At 41.2% G+C, this 13,463-nt stretch overlaps 1 protein-coding gene across 1 annotated transcript in view; it reads right to left on the reverse strand.

The window, feature by feature from the left end:
- Positions 1 to 13,463, reverse strand: part of cntfr (ciliary neurotrophic factor receptor) — a 233,782-nt gene that overhangs the window by 139,299 nt on the left and 81,020 nt on the right. The window contains exon 3 of the mRNA XM_056403983.1: positions 1,589 to 1,670. Coding sequence (XP_056259958.1) covers positions 1,589 to 1,670 — 82 coding nt within the window. The remainder of the gene's footprint in view (positions 1 to 1,588; positions 1,671 to 13,463) is intronic.

Consider the following 13,463-nt stretch of genomic DNA (forward strand, 5'->3'; position numbering starts at 1 on the left):
GCTCTATCTATATCTGTTATTCCCTGCAGTCCTGCCTTTTCACCTTTTTCTCCCTTCACTTCTTTCAGCTCATCTGAAAAACACCCAAAATAAAAATAGATAAAGATCGATCATCACGATACAGCTACATTTTAAGCTGAAAAGAATATTGAGAACATATACAATGAGGTTCAGGAGTTTAACTTGATTTCCATTTATTTTAAGAGACTAAAGTTGTATTAAAATAAAGTAGTAGTAGTAGTCTTAGGCTTTCAACACACAACACTTATTTTCTCCGTGCTTTAACCTGGACTCTTCCCCATCAAGCATCAATTGTTATTCCTCCTGAGTTTCATTTTCAATCTGTCCGTCTGTCCGCTTCCATTTCCCTCCCATCGTTTCTCTATTTTTTCAATTTCGTCCAGTTTTCTTGTATCCTTTTTGGTTCCCTCTTTCACTTTCACTTCCTCAAAGACAACATTCCTATTCCCTAAGCCATTTCTGCTCAGTTAATGCGTGTGTGTGTGTGTGTGTGTGTGTGTGTGTGTGTGTGTGTGTGTGTGTGTGTGTGTGTGTGTGCGTGTGTGTAGTATGACCCTCGTGACATCGTGATGTGCGTCACTGGGGACTTTCTGACTTCCTAAGACTCTTTCTTTGGGTGAGCTGACTTAAACAGACCTGGCCTCATTGGCTAATAAGCCATAGCCACTCTCCACTAAAAGTCAAGTGACAAATTGACTCCCCTGTTAAGCACACACACACACACACACCATTTACACACATGCTCTAATTTATGGTCATGCATCCTATGTGAATTCTCAGAAAAGCAGTCACTGCATTATGAAGGTCTTTTCAGCTTCTCTTCTCTCCCTCTAAACCTCAGCACACAAATCATTTGAAACACGCTCATGATCATCAGTTGACCTGACTGGCTTCTTTGTTGAATCCTTATTTGTTATGGAGGTAGCCTTGGCAATGTGGCCAAAATATTAGCACCAGGCAGTGAGGGATGACTAGAAGACTGGGTCAGATATTGTTTCTCTGTTTGTGAGTGACTGGTACATTTTGCTTTTTTAACTGCTGACCTCACGGCGAATAAACAGCCACGGCAGTTCAAACCGAAATCACACGCACCGAAGTATTTGGCTAACATCTGGAACTATACAACAAAATCTTAACCCTAGCTCCACAAGTGGTCAACTAAATCACAATGTAAAAAAACAAAAGCAGAAAGAAAGTAAGGTTAGCAATTTTTGTTTCTCCAAATGATCTCAAGACACATAAAATCAAGTTTATATAGAAAAAAGAAAGATGACTGGCTTTGTCAGTATTATAAAACAACAGAAACCATCAGCAGGAAGAAGGGTATCTAAGTATAGAAGAGATTAAGTGAGCAAAGACTGGAGTAGAGGAAAGGAGAGATAATACAGTAGAGTGGGACACGGTGGGGTAACAGTAAAGTTGAGGGGAAGAAAAGAGCACAGTAGAATAGATTCAAGGTTAACCGTCCCGCCTGGGTCGACCGGAACAAAATCGAAGAAGGAGAAACAGAGAGGGGCCTCAGCACGGAGGAGGGACAGCGGTAATGAAGATAAAAATGCATACTCACCAAGCTGACTGCGTCTCTGAGCGTAGGCTACCACCACCGCGGCCAGAACTACACAGCACAACGATGTCACAAGGTTTGCCATCTGTAGACACACACACAGCAAAGTCATCAGCGTTGGAGGAGCGCGTGCAAGGGGGACAGACAGAGAGGCAGAGGGCCGGCGAGCGAGAGTGTCCACCTGTCGTCCCGACTGACTGACAGACCCATAGACACCTACGACACCATGTAAGAGATGGAGAGATAGCTGCTTCCTGTCCTATCTCAATATCTCAGTCTCTCTGTCAGTGTCTCCTTTCACTATTACAGTCCCTGAAGTAGCTTTCTCTCTTTCCTGTTCTGTTTCCTTCTCACTCATCAAACTCTCCTTCTTTTTTATAAAAAAAAAAAGGATTTTCTTTCTTTACTTCTCACTGTTATTATCCTTTTCACTGTATAACACCCCACACACACACACACACACCCACACACACACATACGCACATACACACACCCCTCTCTCTCTTTCTGTTCATCAGCTAATGGGTCCATCCTCTCTGGGATGGGCTATGGCCAGCAGCTCTTAAAGGTATAGCACACACAAACACACAGCTTTCATGTGAAACAACAAGACGTCACGGACTTCCCACTTCCTCCTTGTTTCCTCGTAAAATGTTTAAAACCTCAATTTTAACATTCAGGTACTTCCTGTTTATAAGAGATGAGGAGTTGAAGGCTGCTCCGTTTCCTTATCGTTCAGTGTCTTTCTTCTTTCTCCCCATCTTGCATCTTGCATCATTCATTCCTTTAATGTCAAAAAATTGCAAAATTTTGGCAAATAAATGCATTTGCATATCAATACCACTGAAGAGGTTTAATTTAAAGAGCTTATCTTGTAAGTTAAAGGAAGAGTTTGTCATCTTGGGAGTTGCTTTGTTTCCCCTTTTTTTTGATGGCACTCTCAGCTAACTTTGCTAATGTAGCTTAGCACAAAAAGTGGAGACGGGGGAAAACACCGAGCCTGGCTCTGTCTTAACTAACTGACTAATTAACCTGTAATATGCAACATATTGTATATGTTGAAATGTTGCTTCTGTATGGCTTAAAGACATGAGGTCAGAGGTCAGGGTCAGCTCCAAACAAATAGATAAATAAAAATAAAAAATCTACACCACTTGAGCTTGTATGAATTCACCATCCTGTTCAAGGACGCTTGAGCAGGGCGGAAGCCTGCCAACAAGGGGGCATGAACCCAGATCCTCTTCTCTGTCTCCCACCCCCCCCACCCCACCCCCCTCCTCTGATCAGTGAGGAGAGATAGTTGGCTCTCTTACAGACAGAGGTTGTCTGAGGGTCTGCTCGCTGCTGAGACTCGCTGTGAGTAAGGTGTTTGTGTCTGCGTGTGGAGAACAGAGTGAGCACTCTAAATAGAGGCAAAGAAAGGAAAGTGAATTTCCTTGTTCTTTTAATGCAAGACTCCAGCTGTTACAAACCACTGTCATCTCCCATTACCTCTTGCTCTTTGTTTAGCTTCAGCTGCTTTTTTTTTTCTTTTACTCTTCCTCCTCCTTTTACCATCTCTCCCTCTCTCCCTCTCTCTCTCTCTCTGAGTCTTTTTCACCCACTTCACTTCGTATTTCTCAGATCCCCTCCTACATATCATATCCTTCACTCTCCCTGTCTCTTTTTGTTAAGGTTGATCTCGAACACCACTACACCATGTTTAAGCATCCCAGAACGAAAGAGACATATCTGCAAGCATTGCTGAGTGACGTTCAAGAACATGAAAAAGCTTTTACAGTCAGACTAAAATGTCAAAAGGCAATGAAACAGTCGAAGACATTAAACACACGAGGGATTCTCATGAACAACCAAACTAATGGTGTTTGAAAAGAAAATGCTTTTACACTCAAACAGGTTATGAGAGTGAAGATCAAACACAGATTTACATAAACCACAAAAATCATTCTGTCAAAAAAATAAATAAAAGCATAAAACTTTCACAAGTTCATTAATTGAAGAAGTCTGAGGTTTTCAAATAACATTTCAGGTGTGCTTTTTTTTTTCTTTTTCTTTTTTGGTCGAAGCAACAAAAAGTGATTTTGGGGAGGTTTTTTAGAAATCATTAAGACAGTGGCATTCAAGTTACTCCCTGCAACACTGTCTGAAAATTATGAAAACCAGAAGAAAGAGACGGAATAAAACACCAAAAAAAGAACATCCTTCGTGGCCCAATCAATCCCAAGATTCATTGCGCGCTGGCAATGAAAGCAAACAATGCCGACAGACAGCCTGAGGATTGCACTTTGTTATCCGATTGTCTCCTTTTGGTCTGGCCTTTGCGTCCTGCGACATAGTATGTAGAATAAACACATAATCATAAGCTAATTGGTTTTTATTCTGTATTAAAAAAATATTCAAAAATTTCCCCATTGTTATTTCTTTTCCAGCAGACCAGGAAATCAAATGACATTTGATTTCAAACTCTAAACTGTGGATAATCGTATACATTAGATTGTGTAGCACAACAATATTAAAAGTCTCTGAGGTGTAAACAATAAATGGTAACCATAGAGGATAATTTTAATCGTCTGTTTTAAGCATCCGCTTCTCACCGGCTTTAATAGGTTAAACAACACTGTCTTTTTTGAAGTGTGCAGTGACAGGGAAGGAAGATGTTTGTGTGCATCCATTTTTCTTGTTGTTTTGTGTTTGTTTGAGGCATGGGAGCGTTGTTGTCGCATGTGTAGTTGATACGTTTGAGCTACTTCTTGCACTTGCTGCTCCATCTGTTGAATGCCGATCTGCACTCCAATTTGCATAGCTAACATTTACAGATTTTGCACCCTCGCTTTAATCACGCTTGCTCTAATATGTGTTTTGCTGCACAGTTACACTGCAAGCTGCTTTTTACTGCGTGGAAAATAATAAAAAGAAACTCTCTAAGTGAAAAGTGGGTGAAGTTCTGTAATAGTGCTATTAAGGTTTGTGTTCTTTGTATGTTATTTGTGCAAACATACATGTAGACACACAAACACATGAATGTTAAAAATCCACAGGTGTTTTTTTATTTATAATGACAGAGGAGTAGATTTCAGCACTGTGAAACACAGTCAACTAATCTTTTTTCTCATTAACAATAAGTAAATCTACATTTTTTTTTTTTCTAGGTATCGTATTTTCAGAACATGAGTTGCTCAGACTTGAAGTGTGTTATATAATGAGTCGACTGGATAAACTGCTGACAGTTCACTCAGCTCATTACATTAAAGAAACATCATCAGCGTATTAGCATATTAGACTTCCCGGCATTCATCTTTTCAGAGTGAAACCTCTCCAGAGACTCTTCCTTTTTGTAGTCTAAAGAAGACAGACATGATGGAAACTTGATGTCTATCTTTAATACATCTGACGGCAAGTCGCGGTTGTTTCTTCTCATAATGGTGAAAAACATCCAAACCACGAGGAAGGTTGGTGTTGAATTAATTCCCTAATTTAACACGGTCGCTGGGAGCAGCATCAGATGTTTTCATCGCACAGACACTGGTGAGAAAAGTTGTTTTAGTCGTGCGTTCTTCAAATGGAAAAGTGACTCTATAAACTGAGAATATGTGAAAAGACAAACAATCTGAGTGTTATTATGATTGTGACTGAACTGATTCAACTAAAGATCTTATGTCTGTTGAAGTTCTTCTCTCAAGCTCAGTTCATTTTACATCCAAAACTCCTAAAATGACTTTGAACTTCATGATGAGTCAACTTCGCTTCCCTTATTTTTAAGGCAGCTGGGGAACTTACATGTTGGAGTTAAACCATCTTAAAAATGCTTCACAGTGGAGTGAGAGGCATTTGCCTTTAAAAAATGAAAAAAAGAAAAGATAAAGTCTGCTTTTGAGTTTCATTATATGAAGCGATGAGCCTTTGTGTGTGCGCACCTGTGACTTTGAAAGATAGAAACAGTGAGAGTCTGCGAGCGTGAATGTGACTGAGAGAACGATTGTGTGTTTAGCGTGTGTGTGTGCGTCTGTTTGTATGTGTGAGTGATTGGCAGTTCATATGTATTTCATCTGAGCAGATATTGAGGAGAGTGACAGGGGGTGAAATTAAAATTGCATCCCTTGTCAGAGCATCACAATCCCCATCTCTGCTCTTCATTTTCTAAGTGCTGGTTTGCCCATCAAAACCCAAATGGTATGTGTGTGTGTGTGTGTGTGTGTGTGTTTGTGTGTGTGTGTGTGTGTGTGTGTGCATGTGCATCTGGGATTCTCTGGGTGCAAACGCTCTAGTAACTGTGTGTGTGTGTGTGTGTGTGTGTGTGTGGTGTGTGTGTGTGTGCGTGCGTGCGCTTGAAACTGTGGGGGTATTTAGCCCGTCTATCAGCAAACAATACAGTTTTGAAATTTGACAGCTTCAGATCGCTCACATAATGATAGCCCACGGGCGGTTAGCGCTGCAATCACACAAACTCAATACAAACCCTCCTCCCTTTATCCATCCATCCTTCCCTCCCCTGACCCCTCCCATTTATTCCCTCCTTCTTCCCGTCTTCCATATTTATTTATTCATTTCTTATTGGAGGGGAAAGAGCTGAATAGGCGTGATTCTTTTGGCTGCTTAATTAAAATATATAATTCATCGCTGCGTCAAATGATTTTTGCCTCTGCGTCTTTGTGGAGTCCGATTTGGGAACATTTGCATTTAAATTGGAAAGCCAGGAGGGAAATACACTAGGCGGGCCAGTGTGTGTGTGTGTGTGTGTGTGTGTGTGTGTGTGTGTGTGTGTGTGTGTGCGTGTGTGTATGTGTGTGTGAAGATAACAAGCATCCTTCTCTTAAAGAAATGCACATACGTACTCTTTCTTTCTCTCTTTCTTTGGTCTTTTTTTCATTCACAATGTGCAAGAACCAAAATCACACGACTACACTGGTCTACCAAATGGCACAAGAGAACATCCTGTAATGGAAACGTTGGGAGATTTTGTCCCTTGAAATAACAACTTGTGTGACCAGCCATATGTTCACTCAGTTCCTCTTGCTAATTAATTCCGATCCACATTTCACAAAAATCACTAATTGATTAAAGCAGAGATGTAACAAACACATACACATGTAATTTCTCTCTGTGTCTCTTTCTCTCGAAAACAAAACAGCCGAATCCCCCCTGTCAGCAAACTGTCAGAAACAGAATAGTTCATTACAAATGTGTCTGCGGAGAAAATAAAAGGAAGCGTACTCCTGGGTAATAAATGAGCTCTCTAATTTATAGCAAGTGTTGCATTTACAGCCCCTCCGGAACATCAACCATAGCTATCAAATGTACAGGAGAAGCTAATAATAAATGCCTCGAATTATTGTTTGGAAGACCATCAACAGGAACCTGTGTCTAAAGAGATTTTACAAAGTGAGATCAATCATGTGAGAATCATGTGGGTTTTTTTTTTTTTTTTTGTAAGGGTTGTTACTGAATGTGATTTATTCATCCTGACAATTAAAACATATGATGCTGAGACAGAGGTGCATTATCCTGCAGGCACGTAGCTGGAGGTCAGCTGTTTTTTAGATGCTGAAACCAGCGTGTCTGGCAGCGTAGAGCATATTAAGAGTCTGTAAAAATCACACCTGCCTGCTCGGTTTATATACCGAGTCACAACAACGCAACTGGGGGAGAAATGGACTGTGCTCATAAACACGAAAGACTGCTTAATATAGCAACTAGAGAGAGTACGACACAGGCAGCCTGACTCCTCTCTGAGCTACCGTAAAAACGTAGAAGTTCCTAGAGGCTTCGTCCCTCTAAATCCAAAAAGTTTTTAAAAGGATATACCGAGCCATGATAAAGACTGAGACAATGGGGATTCACCAGGAGAAAGGGTGAATAACTCCAGATACTTTCAGGGCAAATATTCTAATTTCATCATCATGAAAAATAAAACCTTGAAACTCTTGAGCGAAGGCATCATATCCAGGGGGGGGTGGGGTGGGACTGATGCATCAAAAGGATCCTCACTGTAGAAATAAAACCTCTGGTCTGTGCACCACTAAATGAAATTGACTGACTGGCTTACTTTTGACACGTTTGTCCTACCTCGGGGCAATGATTGACAAGCAAGGCTTCTTTCTTTTTTTCCAAGGCCATGTACACTGGCAGTTTGTTTTGGTATTTTTCATTCTGTTCACAGAGTGATGTCCACAAAATTAAGAGTAAGGATACTTCTCAAAGGTCTAAGATATAAGTCTTAGGTTGAGTGTCCTGGTGGGTAAATAAAATCCCAAACCACTGTGTAAAAAAATAAAAAACGGAAGAAATCCCCCTTAATGAATTCGGTGGGAAATGCAAAACTTGTACTTTTGGCACAAGAGGATTCATATTGTGAATCTCCAAGTTAGTTAAAGGTCCCATATTTTATGCTTGTTTTATTTGAAGTTTTGATATCTATAAGAAGATATATTTGTGGTTTAAAGTACAAAAAACCCACTCAGTGTAGTTTTACATCTCCTCTCTGAGGTCTCTCTCTGGAGCTCTGGTAACAACAGGTCAGTGAGCCAATCAGAAGAGAGGCCCAGACTGTTTTCTGAGTGACTGAAAAAAATATATATGGCAGATTTCAGGTAAACACTCAGAAAACAAATCCAGCAAGGCTTGATGGTGGGCTGTGCTGGGGGCAGTGATGTTATATACATTTTATTATTATATTATATTATTAATATAGAACCTAGACCTGCTTCATAATCAAAAAAGAAATGGAAATCTCACTTTATTAAATATGGGCCCTTTAAGCTGTAAACAACAACCAAAATAGCATAAAAAGGGAATAGTTTTCTAGTTTCAAGTTAAAAATCTTTTCCAACTTTTTTCAAATGGACAGAAGAGTCCTCAAAAAAAAGAATAAATAATAATAATCATTGCATATCTGAATGTGTGACAGATTTGTCAGAGGGAAGAACAGCCTCAATAAAAATGAAAAAAACAAAAACACTAAGTCACTTTCAAAACCCGGTTAATCAATATACGAGCGGTACGCCAAGGAGTGTGCCAGTCTGAAGGAGAGACTTAACATTTATCTACGCTTCAACAGGGACTGTAAACTAACAGACAGGTGTTTATCCGCACAGGATTGAAGCATTAATTAGCTCAAATGTTAATGAGTTTACTGTGCCTGCGACCCTGGCGACCAATAATAAGAAGAAACATGGATTTATGGCACCTCATCGATCAATAACTGTCCTGCACATGGTCCTTTTTGACCAAACACACACGTATTACACACACAAACACAAACGCATCAGCACACCGAAAATGTTGCCTGTGTAACCTTTAATGTCACACTCCATATCCAATAATACAACTTCCTCATTCCCATAATGCTTTGCTTTTCTTAGCAACACTAATTCCCTCATCAATCATGCAGGATTTCTGCAGATTACCCACAAGCGCTGATGAGGGGGGGTGGAGGGGGTTGAGGCTGATGGTGTGGCTGCTGGCATTTTGGGTACAACACACACACACACACACACACACACACATGTGCATACACAATTACACATTCACCGATGTGCGCTGCTGGCATTTGGTGCCGAGTGTTGATAGTCGGATGGCGGTGACCTTTTTCACAGTCATTCTGGCTATAATTGCTCACTAAAGACAGCGTCAATTGTGTCTCAAGAGGTAGCAGGGGTCGAGCCCATAAACTCGCACACACATACACACACACATGCACACACCCCGGTGCATGCGCATGTGGATGACGGCACTCGGCTCTGAGTGATAAATTCAACCACTGATCACATGCGACTGCTCTCAGCTGGCTGAGATTTAGGGGACCTGAACACGTCAGCTACTATGTATCATGTATCCTACAGCAACGCTGCTGCTGCTGCTGCTGCTGCTGCTGCTGCTGCTGCTGCTGTGGTGGCGGCGGTGGTGTAGCTGGTGGAGGTCCCACATCACGTAGATGCAGTATCTAATGTGTTAGTTTGACGCGATCAGCTGGTAACTGAGGATCTTAGCGCAAAAAATGCACACCTCGTGGGGCAGTGGTGTGAGCTCATCCTAGGCAGTTTCCATCTCTAATAATCTACAGGGAGTATTTGTGTGCTGAGTGGGATTATTATTATTAAACATGGTAGGCGATGGCTCGAGGCTGTATGTGAATAAACAGCCCAGTGCTTGTGTCAGGTAGCAGATCTCCGATGTGCATGTATGAGTGATTCTCATGTGGGATTTCTGCACTTGTATTTTCGCTTGACTGTGTGTGTGTGTGTGTGTGTGTGTGAGAGAGTGTTTTTGTCTCCACCCAGCCATCTGGACCTCCTTGTGTGTGTAGAAGCAGATTTAGGTGGTTAGAAAGCTCTGGAAAAACACGGTGTTACCTCCAGCCCTCTCACCTCTGAACTCTATAAGTGTATCAAAGCTAAGAAAACAGAGCACTTTGTGTGTCTATGAGTGTGTGTGTGTGTGTGTCTGTGAGTGTGATTCGAACGTGTGTGTGTGTCAGCATTCTTAAGGACTACAAGGCTTTGAATGATGGGTGTAGACTCCCCTTTGTGAACGGGGAGTCTCCAGGAGCTGCGCAGCATGTGTGTGTGTGTGTGTGTGTGTGTGTGTGTGATGTACGGGCTGTGATGTCCTGAACAGAGGTGTTTTTACAGGGAGTTAATCAGAACCAGAGCTGAAGCCTTGCCCATAGTGCATGAAATGCATGCACGCACACAAACACACACACACACACACACACACCTTTTGCCAAATTCAATACTACTAAACCACAGTTAACTGCATCAGTCTCTGTGTCATATCCATGTTGCTAAACAATTCAAAGAAACAGTGAAACAGAACAAGTGAATGTGGATAGAGCTGCAACCACTGATCATGAAGAGTGGCCACAAAGGTCTGGTAAGTTCACTTCTTTATAACTGTAAGTGTTTCGTCTCAGTGGACACTGACTGACATCCCTTATTACAGATTTCTCACATGTGCAGTTTTATTCCCCAAGACGTAAACAGTAGTTGAGTTTCCCATTCAACGGGCGTAATGGGTGGATGTCACAGTTTCACTGTCACAGGAAAGCTAGAGTACACCTCCACTATTTCCATTTCCGCCCTGAGGTGGTATGCTTTGTTACCATGGAATCACAGTTCAGTGCAGTATGGACTCAGTGGTCCAGTACTGATATTCCACATCCACAAAGACTCGTGTGAGAGGCTGAATAATGAGCTCTGCACCGGTCAAGTTCAAGCATTCCTTATGGTCAGTGTGATGAGGGGTTTGTGTCTTCCAAACCCAGTTGATGTTATATAGGGAATAATTGCCTATTCCTCTGACCAGTGTGCCGGTCAGTCTCTTTTTGACATCACTTGAAAACACTGAGGAATTTCTTGCTTAAATAATGAAGAAGAAAGAAATGTGGAGTATCCACCAGGGTCCAGCAGGTTCCTGGCTTTAACCCAGGCAGGTCGTCTATAGTCAGAGTGTGTTGGTGGTTGCTGGAGTTTGAACAGAGCCTCAGTGGTTTGCACCACCGCCTCACAATAAATGAAACTGAGATTTAAGATTCAGCTGCTGAAAAAGGAGCATTTTTAAATGCAAGAAATTTCACATTACTGTTTTAGTAGTGACCCTGTGTGCTCCTTATGTCCTAAGAGTATTTTCAGTAACACAGCACATGAATGCAATGCTATATAGATCTTTGGAAAGGCTACATTTTTTGTTTCAGGTCTTACATCTTTTGTTAAGGCAGCACTGAGGAAGAGGTTCCAAAAAACCAGAGAACTGCAAAGAGAGACTGCAAACAAATTACACTGTAGAGACTGTAACTTAGATTCTTTGGCATGAATAAGATGTGTTTCTTAAAATGTGACATGATGGAGGCTGTTATGTAACTATCTGAGGTGTCGGATGATCTTCTCTCTGGTCAGAAGTAAAACAGTGCAAACCAGGGTGATGTTAGGTCAGCACTCCAGACACTTCCTGCAACCTTCTGGTGTCATACAGGTGATATTGAAGAACAATGTGCCTGGACTTATTGTGACAACGAAAGTGAAAATTCCAAGTGGCTACAGCACACAGATTTTAATTTAGAAATAAAAATTCTGAGTTGTGACTATATAAAATGCTACTTGTAATAAGTTCACAGAGCTAAAAGTTATAAGTTATTTAAACTCAAAGCCAATATTTAAAAAAAAAAAAGAAATAAAAAAGAAGTTAAATCAGGTAAACTCAAAGTTTTCTCGACTTTCGGTGAAGGAGACCTCAATTCCCCTCTGTTTTTTGAGCCCTTATGAAACCACAGAACCACAGAAAGATGACATAATCTTGACAGAACATAACTGGATCTCAGTGTCCGCTGCGACAAACAGTGTGTGACAGCCAGGAAGTCAGGAAATCGATCTTCAAATGTGTGGCATGCCCTCAAAGTGGTTATCAGTGATGTAAGGTATACACCTGATTTGACCAAAAGCTTTGCCAGTGTGGTCTGTGGTGGATTCAGTAGACTCAATTTGTATAACTATGATTACAGCTAAATTCAAGTAACTAATGTTGAACAAATGTACTGCATAAAAAAAAAATAGCGACTGCCCCTGACCTTCTTAAAAAAATGAAACAATTTGTGTCTTAGTATTCAGTCTATTCTGTCTTTAGCATTTTGTATGCATAGACAGGGATGGTTGATTGATTCAGGACTTCGCTCTGGTGTTTCATCTTCAGTTTATTAGCACTACAGCATCTTTTAAGAATCACCAAACTAAAATAAAACGAGAGGCTTCGGATCTCTCAGACCTGAGCTTTAACTGTGGATACGGCCTTCAGTTGGAGAGAGAGAACGTGAGAGTTAAACAGAAAGAGAGAAAGATGTGAAGTAGAGACAGAAGTGAAGGATGCAAAGTGAAAAATAAATGTAAGGTGAAAGACAGAGCATCAGATGCACGGAGAGCAAGAAACTGTGAGAGACGAACACAAATTTTCCTTCTGTCTTATTGCAGTGATGTGTGTGTGTGTGTGTGTGTGTGTGTGGGGGGGGGGGGGGGGGTGCAAGTGTGAATGCAAGCCTGAGTGTTTCCCTGCATGTGTTGGAAACTAAAAACAGTGTGTTTACTCAACCTGTTTGCCAAGCCTCTTTGGTAAATATAGCAGACACAGTGGCAGCATAGACCAGGCTCACACACACTGAAACACACACACACACACACACACAATCACGCGCACATACACCACACATATACTGTGTGTTCATCTGTCCACTGGCCTTTACCACAGGAGGCTATTTGTAGAGTTGATTCCTATGGCTGTCATGTAGGTCTGTCTATTAGTTGGGTGGCCTTCCACGCATGCAGACGGTTTACGGTTCACACACACACACACACACACACACACACACACGCACACACACGCACACACAACCTGTACAAGACAGACACACACAGAAGAACACACATGCCTGCATATCAAGGCACTACTACACTAATTATGCAGATGCAACATGACATGCACACACACACACACACACGCACCATTCCACATGAGCACACGCAAAACACACATGCCCTGTAAGTCAGGCGGCCAAGAACCTCCGTTACCAGATAAACATACTAAATATATTGGAGCATTCACTAAAGTACAGTTAAGTGTCTGTTGCTTCACTCTAAGCAAATATAAGACTGAAATAGCGGTGTGTGTGTGTGTGTGTGTGTGTGTGTGTGTGGGTGCGCGCATTCAAGGACATTTGCATCCTCACCTCGCTTGATACACAAGAATTACAGTACTCGAGAAGATGAGGGTAATGAATACGGTGCTTGTTAATACAGTGCAATTCTTATTTTTTCTTTCTTCTTCAAAGACCATGTATATAAGAAGGCTATATATATATATATATATATATATATATATATATCAAATTAATTAT

Source organism: Seriola aureovittata, chromosome 18 (genome assembly GCF_021018895.1).
Source record: "Seriola aureovittata isolate HTS-2021-v1 ecotype China chromosome 18, ASM2101889v1, whole genome shotgun sequence".
NCBI lineage: Eukaryota > Metazoa > Chordata > Actinopteri > Carangiformes > Carangidae > Seriola > Seriola aureovittata.